The sequence below is a fragment of the Pteronotus mesoamericanus genome, unplaced genomic scaffold (assembly GCF_021234165.1).
Source record: "Pteronotus mesoamericanus isolate MK-2021 breed Mesoamerican mustached bat unplaced genomic scaffold, CSHL_Meso_final contig_33, whole genome shotgun sequence".
NCBI classification, from domain to species: domain Eukaryota; kingdom Metazoa; phylum Chordata; class Mammalia; order Chiroptera; family Mormoopidae; genus Pteronotus; species Pteronotus mesoamericanus.
Genome location: NW_026555135.1, coordinates 793,595 through 809,880, shown reverse-complemented (window position 1 = coordinate 809,880; position 16,286 = coordinate 793,595). Strand labels below are relative to the sequence as shown.

Genomic DNA, 16,286 nt, shown 5'->3' with positions numbered 1-16,286 from the left:
CTAATTATGAAATCCCATCCCATTCTCAGACCCCGTGTTCGCAAAGCTGTCCCAGGCTTTGGTTCAGAGTATGTGGTGGCCGCTGTTGCTTTAAACATTTATTCACCCGTGTCTACACCAAAGGGTCCCAGGCTTTGTGGATAAAGTCAAAGCTGTAGTAGGAAGGATTGAGGTTAGACTCTGAGATGTCCCCCACAAATAAGGAATCTTCAAGTCAGTGTCTAGGAAAGGCTGCCATGGTTTGGGGGGGTGTCACAAAAGGGGGTCTCCTGTCTCTGCTGAGCATAGGCTGTTACAGATGAAGACGGTCACAAGCAAGCAGGCACAGTAGGAGGGCTGCGGGGCTATGAGGAGAGGGAGGTGATCTTGTGTTCAGTGATAATCCGTGGACTGGACGGTCAACTGGGTACACTCTGGGAGAGGGGCTGCCTCACCCAGAATTTGAGGACGAGGACACCAGAGGGGTGGAGGTCATCTTCTAATACCCGGGCTGGTCCTCTGTAGGTCTCTGATGATGAATACACCAAACTCCTCCATGACGGGATCCAGCCTGTGGCTTCCATTGACTCCAACTTTGCCAATTTCACCTACACCCCTCGCTCTCTTCCCGAGGATGACACTTCCATGGTGAGCTGCCGTCCACCCCCCTCCCCTTTGGAGATAGAGGATGCGCAGGCAGAGATTGAACCTAAATGTGCACAGGAACTTCCTGGTGACAAGACAGAGTCATCAAGGGAGGCTACAGAGTCTCCGTGAGAGATGGAGTGGGCGTGCGGTCTGCCAGCGAGGGCCACGGGGCCCGCCCGGGGGGCGAGGGCCGGCCGGGTGGTTGCCGAGGACTGCTCCGACCTGCGGCCCCAGGGTTGGCACCTCACTCCCTGGGTTTCAAAGCTTTTATGTGAGCTTGGTTCCAAGATCTTACATCCCATATTTCTAAAAGTTCTTGGCTCTGAGAATGCTTGGTACTGTCATTTTATGGTTCTCTGGTACGGATCTAAAGATCTAAGTCTCCAAAATTTTGTAGGCATCAAGAAGGGCCAAAGCAGGGGCCCTATCTTGAAACCGACAATCCCTCTGACCTCTCCCTTCTGCCCTCCGCAGGCCATCCTGAGCATGCTGCAGGACATGAATTTCATCAACAACTACAAAATTGACTGCCCGACACTGGCCCGGTGTGTGTCCCCTCCCCTCTGCGTGCCGGCAGCCCCGTCTCTGCCTCCCTCTGTCCTGGACTCTCACATCTACCCCCAGCCTACATGGCAGGGCTGTCTCTGGGACAACTCGGGGAGGCTCAGTCTTGTGGGAGTGGGGAGGACCCATGAGTGAGAGGCAGTTCCTAGACACTGGGACCATGAGGAAAGGAAAGGAATGGGAAAGGACAGAGCCTGAGGGGCTCCCTGGAGGAGGAGAGCCTGAGGCCCATCTGCTGCCCTCTCCCCTCCCCTAGGTTCTGTTTGATGGTGAAGAAGGGCTACCGGGACCCACCCTACCACAACTGGATGCACGCCTTCTCTGTCTCTCACTTCTGCTACCTGCTCTACAAGAACCTGGAGCTCACCAACTACCTCGAGTGAGTGCCTGCACTGCTCCCCAACTATCAGCCACTGGGGACCCCTTCCTTGGGACAGGGAAACACCTCCTATGCGTCAGGCACTTTCCATGCACCACCTAAGGAGACCCTCTTAACAGCCAGTGAGGAAGGTCGCACAGCCCCATTTTCTGGGCCAGACTTGCTTGTAGTCACAGTCCCAGGGAGTGGGGGGCTTGCCAAACTCTAAACCAGAGCTTGTTTAGGTTCAGGAAAGGGACCCAGCGGTCCTGACCTCTTGCCCTGGAGGCTCCTGGACACCTCACCCAGCTGCCCTTTCCCTGGGGGTCTGGGGAAGGAGCTGTGGCTGGACCTTTCTCCTCTCTGTCTCCCAAACAGGGACATGGAGATCTTTGCCTTGTTTATTTCCTGCATGTGTCACGACCTGGACCACAGAGGCACAAACAACTCCTTCCAGGTGGCCTCGGTGAGATCTTGCCCTCCTCCCAGTGGGCACCTTCCCTGGGGTGTCTGGGAGTGCCACTTCTCCAGCCCGAGGAGAGGCGGGAGCTGGTGAGACCAGGAGCCCGAGGCTCTCCCAGGCTTTCCACTGGGTTCTGAGGTGGGGGAGGGGAGAGAGCGAGAGGAGCAGGGCTCTGCTGAGCTTACCTGGCCAGCACTTGTATCTGGACGCAAGGAATGATGGAGTTTTCCTGGCTTTTCCAGAAATCTGTGCTGGCTGCGCTCTACAGCTCTGAAGGCTCTGTCATGGAGGTATCACCATTTTCCCCCAGCCCCCTGCCTGCCTCCCCTGCCTCATTCCCTGTCCTCCTCATCCTTGTCCTCACAAGGCTGGTGATGTGCACAGAGTGCGACCCCACTCCTCCCGTTCCCAAACCCTGCTTTTCAGACAGGCTGTGAGAACTGCAGCCACCCCAGGGCACGGCTGCCACATTTTCCCGGATGGGCTTAGAGGAGTGCAGGTGTGGATGGGGGAGAAAGTCAAGCTGCAGGTTCTGCTGGAGCCCAGATTTTCAAAGAGAGGATTTGTATTTAGCGTGATTCTCTTTGTATATCTGGGAGCATCCCCTGCAAACCTTCCCTGCCAAGCCTGGGAGGGGCCCCGCCGCCATCAGACTCAGCTTTGCCTTAGATTATTTGGGTTTTGGGTCTGCCCACCCCCAGATGGGGGCTCCTTGGGGCAGAAACAAAATCTGAGTCCCCTCTGAGTTCCCTGCACTTAGCACAGGCCTTGGCACAGAATGGGAGCCAAACTTCAAGGTTACCTCTCCCCGTGCTTCCCTTCGCCACACCTTCCAGAGACTGCCCCTGTTTGCACACCCCTAGAGATGAGGGGCTCACTCCCTCCTGGGAGACCTGGTAGCAGCCCGGGTTCTGGCACCCCACCCCCACCCCGGGTTGAGCCAAGTCCTCCTCCCACTGACAGCCCTTCACTGTCAGGAGACACACACTGTGCCCTTGTCTTGTCACTGCCTTTCCTTGTCAGCAAACAAATGCTATAGCTGCATAAATTAGTGTCTAGGACTGCAAGGGATCATTTCAGACTGGTCCCGCTGGAGAGGCCCTTGGAGCTTACTTCGTTGTGCCCCTCCATGTGACAATGGGAACCGGGGGCTCAGAGCCAGCCAGGGCCTTGCCCGGGTCTCACCGAGGGTGGAAACAGAGCCCAGAAAGGGAGAGAAAGCTGACTCCCAGTCTCTGCTTGCTCTGCTCGTCTGGGAGCCAGGCCGGGCCGGGCCTGCTCCTTTTCTTGGGGTCCGTGGTGAGGGAACCCCCCCATCCCACCGGGGCCCCATCCCTCCTCTTCCCACCAGAGGCACCACTTCGCTCAGGCCATCGCCATCCTCAACACCCATGGTTGCAACATCTTCGACCACTTCTCCCGGAAGGTAATGGGGCCAGGGTAGGGGTGAGAGGGTGGGAGCCGGGAGCTGACTCAAAACAGGGGAAGGGGTCGATGGGTGGAGGCTCCTCAGGGCCAGGAAGTGAATGGGCCTGTCCAGCAGGAGGCTGTGACACCTCCCTGCCCCCACCAGGACTATCAGCGCATGCTGGACCTGATGCGGGACATCATCTTGGCCACAGACCTGGCCCACCACCTGCGCATCTTCAAGGACCTCCAGAAGATGGCTGAAGGTGCCTGCCTTTAGTCCCGGGCCTTGGCATTGGGGAGGGACCCCCAAGAGGGGGATTTGCCTGGAGAGCATCCCCAGGACCTCAGACCCATCCCCTCCAGCATCAACCCGCCGGGCAGACCCAGCCCCAGCCCCAGCCCCAGCCCTTGGCTCGCAGGCAGGGTGCCAAATTCCCTGGACCGCTTTGTCCTCAGGAGAGAGGGGCTGGGAGGCTGGGCCACCCTCCTCGACCCTGTCTTCTCCCCAACAGTGGGCTATGATCGAACTAATAAGCAACACCACAGCCTCCTACTCTGCCTTCTTATGACCTCCTGTGACCTCTCTGACCAGACCAAGGGCTGGAAGACCACAAGGAAGATTGCAGTAAGGGCTGTCCCTTCCTGGGAAGGTGCAGGCTGCGAACTGTGTGGCTCCTGCACCCGGAACACTGTTTCTGTGCTGAGCTCAGCTTGGCTATATTTTGTGGCGACAGAAACATGGACCACCTCTGGGTGACAGCTGGGGAGATTCAGAAAGGGGCATGGACTCACCCAGGGTCACGCAGCAAGTCAGTGGCTGGTGGAAGGTGGGCCAGAACCCAGCCACTGATCCCTACCTGGGACCATCCTCCTGACAGGCTGGGGATGGCAAGGACAGGCCCTGAGGTGGACGCGGGGGAGGTCTCAGTTTGTCCCCTTAGGAATGGGCTGTTGAAGAACTTGGGTGCATGGATCCCACTCACAGGATGTGATGAGATTGTTGGCTTTTCAGGAGCTGATCTACAAAGAGTTCTTCTCCCAAGGAGACTTGGTATGTGAGGCATGATCTCAGGCCGTCCGGGCTGGGGGTGGGTTTTTGGTCTGGGGTTGGGTTAGCCCAAGCCTCGTGCCTCATGGAGAAAGAAGGGGGCAAGCCCAATGCCTCGGTGCCCGCAGGAGAAGGCCATGGGCAACAGGCCAATGGAGATGATGGACCGTGAGAAGGCCTACATCCCTGAGCTGCAGATCAGCTTCATGGAGCACATCGCGATGCCCATCTACAAGTGAGGGAGCTCACGTGCCCTGTGGGGCGCTCTGCACAGAGAGGGCGGGGCGGGGCTGTCCACAGCCGCACAGCAGATACAGGGATGGGCTGGGCTGGGCTGGGCTGGGCTGGGCTGGGCTGGGCTTGGCCCGGCTCCATGGAGCCCCCTCCCCCAACCCCGGCCGCTGGGCACAGCTGTCTCCCGCTTTGCCCCTAAGTGGACCCTTCACTTCATCCTTTGCCCCCTATGGAAAGAGACAGTCATGCTGTCCTTGAGTGTCCGGTCCTATGCCTCACACTCCTACGGAAGTTCTGTCTGTGGTATAGCACTAATCTTTCTTCCTGTCGCTATCTGACTTCTGACCTCGAACCTCTAACCCTGCCCCTGTGTACCCCCAGGCTGCTGCAGGACCTGTTCCCCAAAGCAGCAGAGCTGTACGAACGTGTGGCCTCTAACCGGGAGCACTGGACCAAGGTGTCACACAAGTTCACCATCCGAGGCCTCCCGAGCAACAACTCACTGGACTTTCTGGATGAGGAGTACGAGGTGCCTGAGCTGGATGGCACTGGGGGCCCAGTCAATGGCTGCTGCAGCCTTGATGCTGAGTGAGCCGCTCCCGGGATCCTTCCCCGCCCAGGCCTCCTCCTACAACCTTGCACTGGCCTGGCCAGATGTCCTGTGACCAGAGCCATGGGTCATGGGATCTAGGGCGGACCTTCCCCTGTGACCTGGGCCAGTATTGACTTTCCGGGCCTCAGCGTTCTCATCTGTATAATGGAAGCAAGACTCACAGCCTCACCAAGGCTTTGTCATTTGTCCTCTGAGAGCGCAGGGGTGACCCATGAGTAGTGGGCCCTGCTTTGCAGCTCTGGCCACACCTTGGCAAGTCCTCCTCAAGCCAGGAAGGATCCTGAGGCAGCCTGGCTGGTTTGTCCTGGGCTCTGGTTTTGCCAGCCAGATCTGGGCCCTTTCCCTCCCCAGGATCCTCCCTCAAGGAGAGTTGGGACATCTCAGTGAGCAGAGGGGGGTCTGAGAAACAGTCGTTAGCTCTGCTGGAGGGCCAGAAATAGCCACAGGGCCACAGGCGCTCTGGGGTCCGCCACTGTATTTATGGTGAGGATGGGGACCTAGGGGTGACTGATGCAGGGACTCTGTGCGGATGCTGCCTGAGGGGCATTGAGCGCTCCGGGGAGAGGGGGCTCAGGAGAACACAGGATGGGACCAACGGGCAGGCAGGACCCCTGGGCTGGCAGACTGGCTGCTGTTGAGTTAGCAGTGCTTCCTCCTGGTTGTGTCACCTTGAGCAAGTCCTTTCCCCTGTCTGAGTGAAACAGGAGGTAAGACAATCTGTTCTCTGAGACCCCTTTTAGATCCAAGTCCTCATAGCTCTTTGCAGTCCTAGAACGGGCCATGGAATGCCCCTGACACCCTAGGGCAGAGAGCCAACCCGCGTCCCTCAGTGGCCCGCCGAGTGCACCCGCCAGCCCGAGTCCCTCCACTGTTCCTGCAGCCAGAGAGGAGCCTGGTCTGAGCTCTGGCAGGGCATCTGTCCTCTTCAAGGCCATATCCACCCATGCCCCAGGGCTTGGGAGACCCCGTAGGGCCGGGCCTCGTGGGTCAGCCCTGGCAGCTTCTCCCTTCTCTTGTTCTGTATGTGTTGTGGGGTGGGGGGAGGGGGGCCACCTGCCTTACCTATTCGGAGTTGCCTTTAGAAGGATGCGTTTTTTAGGACTCTGTGGAACTGTTGTATATGGTCCCGTGGGCTGACTGCTTTGTACATGAGAATAAATCTATTTCTTTCTACCAACCCTCCCCCATGGGGATGTTTTCAGACTTTGTGCATGGGGTGGGGGGGGGACAGAATTGGAGGAGGCACATGCCCACTAGAACTGCCTGGCTACAGGAGCCTCGACCTGTGGTGTCTAGCCCTTCTTCTGGAGGACTTATAGACCTACTGGGGTTCCCCTGGGTAATTTCTGGGCCTGATAGAAGGGCCCGATGGGTGGATGAAAGGTGAGGGGGCCTGGGCATGGGGCAGTGGGAGGGCATGTTAGCTAGCAGAGATTGTGGACTTGAGATCAAGAACTGAGGGACTGAAGCAATCAGGGAGGTTGCCTTGGGGAGGTGGTCTTCTACTCCTAGACCCTCTGTCTGCTGGCTCCTCTGATCTTGAGTGCACATACAGCTGGTGCTTGGGCCTGTGAACCCCATCTTATCCTCATGGATGTCTGCCTGTGTCCCCATAAGCCCTGACAAAGGGATACCCCTGAGTTTGCCTCTATACCAGATGCAACCCTGGGGTGTTCCGCAGAGCCATCCCCCGACTATCCAGGCTGTGAGAGTGTTTGCTTCTGCACAGACAAAAGGGCAGGGTGCAGACGAGGGGACCTGAGGAGGCTCTGGCTGGAAAATTTCCAGACCCTGTTTCCTCACGTGCCAATGCCCCGCCCATGTCTTCTCCCTGCTATCTCCTCCAGATCAGGAAACCTGCCACGTTAAGGGCCAGCCACTGGGATCTCCCTTCCTGGGGGAGGGAGGTGGGGAAGGGCTGGGAGATGGACATTGCCTACCTGCAACCATGCAAAATGTCACTGGGGTGCCAGCCTTGCCTATGGGGCCACAGAGCCTGTCTACTTCCCCTGCCTCGCAGCTTGTTATGGTTTGGAATCCTCTCCTCTGGGCTGAATGGCCTCAGGCCTCTCGCCTTCCCTGGGGGGCTGAGGCTCCTGGGCCCTCCCCTGCCCGGCCCCTGCTTCGGGCTCCCCTGGCCTGTGCCTGTCCTCTCACAGCTCAGAGCCAGTCTGACCAGTGGGCCCCAGGTGGGCATGGCGGTCAGTTCCTGGCTCAAGGCTGACAAGGGACAGCCATTCTAACGGCACCCTGCTGACATCAGCGTCAGTGTGGACCGATGGAGGTAGTCCTCTGTCCGTGACCCCAGCGCTGAAAGTGTCTGCCTGTCTCTTCTACAAACCTTCGGGCAAAGGCGAAGAAGGACCTGGGCGCATATCCTGGGGCCTGGACCTCCCTCTACTGCCCCTGATGTCTGCCCTCAGCCCAACCTTCCCTTGAGGCCACTTAACCTCACTCTAGGCCCATATGGTGACAAGCTCCTTTTTGCCACCAAATTCAGTGAGCAACTCACAGACATTTCCTCCTACCCTCCTACATGCAGGACCCCGAACTGGGGACTAGAGTTAATGTTGTCCTTGTCGCTGATCTGGAGGGCCTAGCAGCCTGGTGGGGGAGATCGGTCCAAACTCAGATTCAGGCCACGACAACCCTATGGGACACCTGACCATGGGGCTCCAGGCAGGATCATAGCCCTGAGAAGAAGCACAGTGAGGCTTGGAAGCTGAGCAGGGGTTGGGTGAAAGGGAACAGGCGCTCCTGGTAGACGCAACTGCTCACACAAAGGCTCAGAGCAGGGGAGTGACTGGCACACAGGGATGGAGAGATAGGAGGGGATATGAGGCCTGATCAGGGAGTGCCCGAAATGGCAGGTTGTGGAGTTTGGCTTTATTGTGTGGGCGGTGGGGAGCCAGACAAAGGTGGTCAGTAGCTGAGTGGCTCAGACATGCATTTGAGAAAGATCCTGTTGGAGAGCAGAGGAAGGACCGCAAGGGCCTTGGGCTGGGCAAGAGAGGGAGGGGTTCAAGACGTGTCGGACTGGCAGAACTTGGTGGTCAACTGTGTGGGGTTGGGGGCAGAGGGAGGACTGAAAGGTGCCCCAGGAGGTGAGGTCTGTGTGGCTCCATGACAGCTCTAGGTAGCAGCTCAGCGCCACTCTCACCAGCTGCCAGGTGTTCGGTGGAGCCTCTGGCAGGAGGGAGGTCCTTAGGTAGGGGGGCGGGCAGCTGTGTGGGCAGCTCAGAGAGGCGGAGTGGGACAGATGGCTGGAGGCTCGGTGCTGCGCCTGAGCAGGGAGGCTGTGGGGAGCCCTCACCAAGTCGGAGAACACAGGCTTGGCCCCAAGTCCTCGTAGCTGCTCTGCCTTCCCACCTCGATGGTTGCGTTTTCCATAACACCTCAATGATTCTGTGCAGTAGGTATGATCACCTCATTCTGTAGCCAAGCAGCTTGATATTCAGAGAAGTTAAGTAATCATGAAATTGAAGTGCCACCCCTCCTGCATGACTCCTTTCCAAGGGCTTACTCTTGGATAGAGAAAGGAGATTCAGGACAGGGTCTCTGTCTCAGTCTGTACAGGACTCTCACGGGGCATTAGGGTGGGGAGCAAATGTGTGGGGTCCCCGAGAAAGATCTGGATAAGTTCCATGTGCACCTCTTGGAGGAATGGGTTGGGTAAGGGTGAAGAGGATGAGGCTTGTAGTGCGGCATATTGCCACCAGGTGGCGCCCAACGCCCATCCACGTGGCACCGACTCCTAATCCACCTAGACGCGCAGAAGGGAGTGTAGGGCGTGTGTTGTGGGGCTCATCTGTCTCTCCACTAGTACACGCCTCTCTCACACTCAAACACAGGCATTCTCACACAGGTACACACGTATTTTTTTTTTTTTAATATGCAGACGCACTCTTCATGCATATTACGCAGTCTACTCAGGGTACACTCCATACAGATTCAACAGGGAAAATGAGAAGTGTATCTCAGGCACCTCCAGCCCTTTTCGCTGCTCTCTGAACAGGACTGAGGTCCTACAGTTCCACCTGAGTGAGACCCTATGTCCCACAGGTCCATCTGCCTGCTGGGTGGCCTGTCTCTCCAGAAAAATCCCTGGGAAGGCAGCACCAGCCTTATGATTGGATGAGGGCAGAGCCTCTCTTCTGGGCATGAAATAACTAGGAGAGGGCACTGCATGGCTTGGTCCTGTGCATAGACGTGGTGGGAGAGCAGGAGAGTGAAGGGGCATCAAGAAAGGGCTGCGTTCAGCGGGTCTTGAAGTTTGGATGGGGAGGATTGGGACAGGAGGTGAGGACATTGCAGATAGAGCAGGAAAGCAGGTGGGGAGGTGAGGGTTGGGGTGCTGGCCTGTTTGCAAGGTGTTATTCTCCTTAATGTTCAGCCATCCAGGACTTGAGATGGGTGAGTGGAGACTGTAGGTGGGGTGCGTGGGGTCTGGAGGTGGGGAGGGGAAGCCAGCTAAGGATGGACATCCTTCCCAGATACCCAATGCCTTGAAAATGTTTATCTCATACATTTTGTCCTTTTTTTGTTGTTGCTGCTATTATTTCAGGCAGGAAGGTAAATCTAGTCTTTATGACTCCATCTTGAATGGAGTGTAAGTCTATTTTATTAATTTCTATTGCAGTATAGTACCTAATGTGAGAATATTGATAGACATTTGGATATTAATATTTTGGTTATTAGAAAGAATGAGCCCATGAATAGTCATATGTATTTTACTCCATTGTATGAATATATTTATCTATTTCTGTTGATGTATATCTTAAAGCTTCCATCTGGGACCATTACCTTCTATCTAAAAACAGCCTTAAAGTATTTCCTTCAGTGCAGGTCTGCTGGTGATGAATTCTCCTCATTTTTATTAGTTTGAAAATGTCTTTGTTTTCCCTTTATTCTTGAAGAATGTCTCCCCTTTATTCTTGAAGAATGTTTGGGGAACAATTGAAATCTGTTAGAAAGTACTTTCTTTTAGTACTTTGAAGATATCATTCTGTCCCCTTTTGACTTCCATGGTTTGTGATGAGAAGTCAGTTGTCAGTCTTGTTATTGCTCCTTTGAAAGTAATGCGTCCCTTTCTCTGGCTGCTGTTGAGATTTTTTCTTTGTTTTTTGTTTATAGCAGTATATCACAGTGTGGTCAGGTCTCATTTTCTTAGTATTTATCCTGCTTGTGATTCATAATGTGTCTCGAATCTGTGCAGATTTTCCCTTTCCTCTTTTCAATCCTCAGTAAGTGCAGATAAGTGTACTCCCATATTCCCAAAGCATGCTAAGAAAGTTCTACAACATTTTCCTGAAATCCTGTGATAACAAGAGAGAATTAGTGATGCAGAGGCAGGGGAAATATTTAAATCAATCCTAGATGCTCATCCAGGGGGTTCAAACTCACACACTCCTCAGGAGAGGAGAAGGGTCACCAGTGGTCACCTCTCTCCTTAGCTCCTGATCCGTAACCAGGAGTCTGCCCCTGACCAGAGGTCCCACCTGGGCTCAACTTTCCATGATCTGTCTGGTGGCTGATGAGGAAAAAAAACTACTTTTTCTCTGTTTCTGTAGCATGTTTTGCCTCTTAGTACACACTTACATTTTAATGCATAACGGTTTAGTATTTCACGCTTTAGAACCTCTCCATATCAGAATAGGGTTTCAGATTTACCATTGAAGCAATTCCCTTCATGACAGTAAGGAGAGCCCTGCGTGCTGAGTTCTAAATTCTAACCCAACAGGTTAAAGAACAGCCAGTGGGCCGCCAGGGTTCTCCTGCCCTGGTGGATTTCTTTTTTTTCCCTTTCCTCCCTCCCTCCCTTCCTTGCTTCCCTCCCTCCTTCCAGATTTTATTTAATTTCAGAGATAGGAGAAGGGAGGAAGAGAGGGGGAGAAAGATCACCTGATTTCTTCTTGCACTCCCTCACCTGTGGACTTGGCCCCACATCCCAGGCATGAGCCCTGACTGGGAATCAAACCAGTGACATTTAGGTTCACAGGACAGCACTCAATCCACTGAGCCACAGTAGCGAGGGACACTGGTGGATTTTTTACTCTTTGCTTTGACCACTAGGCTTGAAGTGCACCTCTATTGAGGTGTTAGGGAGGCATCAGGGAACAACCTTCACACGTGGATCTCTGTCTTTACCAGAGCGTTTGCTATTTCCATGGTGAACCAAGATGGAAGCACCCTTGTACCTGGCCTGGGTCACTATCCTCACCAGTCTTTGCATCTGGACAACCCTCTGTCATCTGACCCAGCCCACTGGATCATGTGTTTTTCCTGAGCTCTAGATGTAAACATCCAATTGCCCGATCCCCTTTAGACGGCTTCCCCATGTCATACAGGATGGACATGAAAGTAACTTTTCCTATGCTCCACTACAGCTTGGGTTTCATATGTAAACTGGGTTCCATACAGAAGACGTCCCTGATAAGACAAGGAGGTGGAAGTACACTGGGCATGGTGACTGCCGGCAAGGCAATAATGTCACCGGGGAGCAGCTCTGATGGAGGTGTCTGGGTGTTCTAGGGGCACTCAAGGTGGAGTTTCTGAGAGCCAGCCCCCCCCATCGGTGCCAAGCAACAGCTGGCAGGATGCTGATATTTGGACTAGGAAATTCCCCCGGCGTGGCTGGGCACTGTGGCTGGCTGCACTGTCTCTGACCTCTGGCTGTGTGGCACTGAGCCTTGTTCTTTTCTCCTTCTCCTTAAACCCGTGTGGACTAAGGCCTGAGAGCTAGGAACCTCAACTGATCGTTCACTTGAAGCACTGGTCCCGTCGGTTGGAATCCTCCAACTCCCCCAATAAAATGTGTTCTCCCTGAGGAGAGGCTAAGTCTGGCTTATTTCTATATCCTTGGTATACTTAGTGCAGAGCCTAAGACGGAGAAGCCACTCAGCAAAAATTTGTTGACAGCTAAATGAAAGGTTAGTCACTACAGTATCAACCCAATCCACGTGCCTGCATCCTCTGAGGAGTCTGCAACTGGCCTGCCTATCTTGAGGAGCATCTTGGTCATAATCGCAAATGTGGGCCTCATTCAAATGAAGAAAACAGTCTGCTCAGTAAAACCAGGCCTGCATAACAGTCAGGCCTCTCATCCGAGGAAATCACATTCACAGTGGAATCCTGCTTGTGTGACCAGTGCGGGAATTCATTCAAAACCAGCTGGCTCCCAGAACACTGACCAGCAGGCTCCAGGATGCAGAACGATACTCACTGTGAGCGAGGCATATAAAACTAGGACAGAAAAAAAAATTGTATTTATATTATATCATCATCAAATCAATTTCAAAATATCACCAGTGGATAATCCCTCCCCAAAGAAATGTCAGCCCAAACTGCCCCTGAGTACTCGTTTTCACCTCTTCTTGTGACCTGGAACTGCTTATTCCCGGGTCCTCCCAGCGACCAAACACAGGCCTCCAATTTTGTGTTCTCTCTTATTACCTCAGCAGTTTCTCCACGACACTCTTCTAAGGGGCTGGATGGGTTTACAAGGGCCCTTTGGCAGCTGGCAGATATCCCACCTGGGAGCAGCTGGGTGTAGATGCAGCAGTTAGGGCTGTGGTGTCTGGTATCAGGCACCTCGGTCAGGTCTGCTCTGCCATTTCCTGCTTGTGTAAGGCACTTACCGTCCCTGAGCCTCAACTTACTCATCAGTAAAATGGGATAATAATAAACTGTCTTAAGGTGGGTGCGAGGATTCAGAGGGAAGCATGAGAACCGCTGTGAGCCGCGAGCTGTCTGAGTTACGTGGCTTTCCCCGTGCATTTCGGGGAATAAGGAAGCATAACTTCAGAGGAGCGTACGGCCCCAGGGGTCAGGCGCAGGCACTGACAGGGCAGGCTCAGAAGTGCTGGAAAGAGGTAACCGTGACATTCTGGGGGAGTGTATTGACTTGTGTACCCCCAAAGCTATGTTCAAGTCCTAACCCCTGGTGTCTGGTAACGGACCCTAGCTGGAAAGGGGATCTTTGTGGGTGTGATTAAGTTAAGATGAGGTCCTTACAGAAAGAGAGAAACTTGGCCTTACAGACACACAGGAAGAAGGCCCTGTGAAGACAGAGGCTGAGTGAGATTAGAGTGATGCTACCGCAAGCCAAGCAATCGGCAAGCACAAGGACTGCCCGCAAGCACAGAGCCAGGGGACAGTCATGGAAGGGTCCTCTTCTAGGGCCGTCAGGGGAGCACGGCCCTGCCCCCTCTGGGGTTTCAGACCTCTCACCTCCAGACTGTGAGACCCTACATTTCTCTGGTTTGAAGTCACCCAGTGTATGGCGTTTTGTCAGAGCAGCCTGAGGAGACGGACACTGGGTGAGGCAGGAGAGAAGTCCTTCAGCTCACGTGGGGCAGATGGGCTGGAGGAGGGAGGGGACACAGCGGACCATCACTTGCCAGCTTTGGTGTCTTGGGTCCCGTTGACGGGACAGCCCAGTCACGGAAGACCTCCCGAGACATGGCACACGAAGTCCTGGCCCCCTGCCTCGAGGTCAGATGACTCCTCAGTGCAATCTGTGATTTGTCTCCAAACCTGCCAAGGCTCCAGTTACCTTAGGCCACTCTATCCTCCTCATATCTTCCTTGCCTCACTCTTTGCAGGTTGTTTCTGACAAGCCCTCCCATCCCTGTCATCCACGTGCGGTCACCGACATTCAGAGTGTTTGTTACATGTTTCCCCAGGCCCGGCTGCGCTGGCTGCAAGGGGTTGTGGGGTGTAGAGGTATTAAGGCAGAGCCCTGTCCTGGGGGTGCTCACAGCAACCTGGATGAAATGTTAACCAGTTCATCAACTAGTTAATTAATTAAATTAATTAAATGTGCATTTATTGAAAATGTACTGTGCACTGTCCCTGGCTGGGCACTGGAAGGGCTACAGACAGATCAGCAAAAGCAGACACCAAGCTCATACACGGGTGGAGGGACAGACACTAACCAAACAAGCTCATGAGTGAATGTAAAACTGCAGCTATGCCAACTGGGCTGTAAGAAAGAGTCCATGGTGCTACAAGAGCCCCTACCAGGGAGATTTGACCTGCTCATGGTGGTCAGGGGCATCTTTCCAGAAGAAGGGCAGCCTGGGCTGAGACCTGAGGTAAGTAAGAGTTAACTAGGCAAAGAGGAGAAGGGACAGCATGTGCAAAGACCCCTGGCAGGTGGAAGCACAGCAAGAAGGAGGGACTTCAGAGAGGTCAGTGAGAGGAGGAGGAAGGTGGCTGGGACACGTGAGAGAGAGGGAGAGGATCATGCACGGTGAGGCAAGGGGGGCTGGCAGAGTAAGCAGTTTGGGCTTTATCCCAAAAGGAATAAACATTGATGGTTTTCAGTAGAGAGGGGACCTGGCCAGAAACAGAGACCCACTCTGGCTACCTCATGGAGAAGAGACTGGAGGTAGAACCTGGGCTGTGGGCAGACATTTAGGGAGCTCTTGAGCACTGCATGTGAGGGTAACATGGGCCAAGGCCAGGGAGGGTGGAGAGGAATGCGCAGACCTGAGAGATACCCTAGATGGTGGGGTGGTCACGATGTGTGGGAGGGGGGGAGGGGGGCTGATGCTGACTCTTAGTTTTCTGGTTTGTGCAAGTGGATAAGATGTTGGTGCCATTTGCTAGAAGGATCCCTGGAAAAGGACCAGATCTGGGGTAGAAAATCCTAAATTTAGGCAAAAGTTCTTTGTAAATCATAATGGTTGCATAAATATCAGCTGCTACCATTTACACATTGAAAAAAGTACTAAGTAAATGCTTCCTCTCTGCCGGGCCCAGTACCAGGTGCTGGGGATTAAAGGCAGGGAAGTTAACATTCGAGGCCCAACTGTGTGAGGCCCGTGGTAGAGAGATTAAGGTGGGCATCTTGGTGTCAGAGAGACTTGCTTTGGTTTTGAGATCTGGCTGGACCCCTTAGCAGCTGCATGATCTTGGGCAAATCACTTAACCTTTTGATGTCTTATGAATATTTCTAACAAGGGATTTAATTCCTGTCTCCCTAAGTGTCGTCTAGGTGTAACGTCGATACATGTTATGTCCTTAGCACAGTGCTTTGTACTGACAAGTGCTTGATAAAAAGCTGCTGTATTGGTTGTCCAGGTGAAGCACTGTCATATGTGATGGTATATGATCCTCACAAGGTCACGAGGAGAGAGTTATCACCGTACCTGATGTTAAGGCAGCGTTGCTGAATGCCTATCCAACAGAATTCCCTGCTCGTCCTCACTATAAGAGAGTAGGGTTGTTTGGATATTTATCCTTCCATATTCAGTAAAGCAGGCCTTCACTCTTGCTTCAGAGTATAAGTCCTGCTTAGTCTAAGCTAATCATGGCAATTCCATCCCCATATGCAATGACCGATTTAGGCAGTCATGTGGTTCATTGCTGCCCAGTTATGAATTCATCTAAGTTGCCCAGAAATGTCCCGGTTTTAGCACTAGTAGTGCAGAGTCCCAGAAAATCTGTCCGTCCTGGGCAGACATGGATGTTTGGTCACCCTATTAGCCACTAGTAGAAGACACACACAGGGATGTCAGGTGAAGATGAGGGTGCATGTGGGAAATTTTCCTTGCTAAGAATAAATGGTAAAGGCACACATAGGAGGACGCAACTTTCTTTGCTGGCTGTCTTTGTTTCCCTGTGCTATGCTTGCAGCAGCTGCAGCCGTCCTGTGGCCGTGAGAGGAGAGAGCAACATGCGAAATGAAGATGGCAGGGTGAAGAAGTGGAAGAGGCCTGTGTCCTTGAGGACACTGCTGTCCAGGAAGGGCTAAGCTCAGGATTCCTCGTGTGCAAATCATAACACCCTGGTGTTCATATCTTCAGACTGAAACTGGGGTGGAGGTCAGTATAAGCTTTGGGAACAATTCCATGTGTCTCAGACAGTATTTCTCAAAGTGTGTCACTTCTATGAGATCTGTGGACTCAAAGATTTTATGGTCAAATGGGTTTGGGACACATGCCACGCTCTCCTCTTACCTATG

At 53.8% G+C, this 16,286-nt stretch overlaps 1 protein-coding gene across 2 annotated transcripts in view; it reads left to right on the top strand.

The window, feature by feature from the left end:
- Positions 1-6,481, top strand: part of PDE2A (phosphodiesterase 2A) — a 61,868-nt gene extending 55,387 nt beyond the window's left edge. For both annotated transcript variants that reach the window (XM_054576229.1, XM_054576230.1), the window contains 11 exons: positions 505-627; positions 1,102-1,172; positions 1,448-1,570; positions 1,928-2,015; positions 2,255-2,302; positions 3,364-3,438; positions 3,586-3,685; positions 3,935-4,047; positions 4,435-4,473; positions 4,599-4,705; positions 5,086-6,481. In XM_054576229.1, the coding sequence (XP_054432204.1) occupies positions 505-627; positions 1,102-1,172; positions 1,448-1,570; positions 1,928-2,015; positions 2,255-2,302; positions 3,364-3,438; positions 3,586-3,685; positions 3,935-4,047; positions 4,435-4,473; positions 4,599-4,705; positions 5,086-5,296 (1,098 nt within the window). In that variant the 3' untranslated portion in view covers positions 5,297-6,481. The remainder of the gene's footprint in view (positions 1-504; positions 628-1,101; positions 1,173-1,447; positions 1,571-1,927; positions 2,016-2,254; positions 2,303-3,363; positions 3,439-3,585; positions 3,686-3,934; positions 4,048-4,434; positions 4,474-4,598; positions 4,706-5,085) is intronic.
- The last annotated feature ends 9,805 nt before the right edge of the window (positions 6,482-16,286 follow it).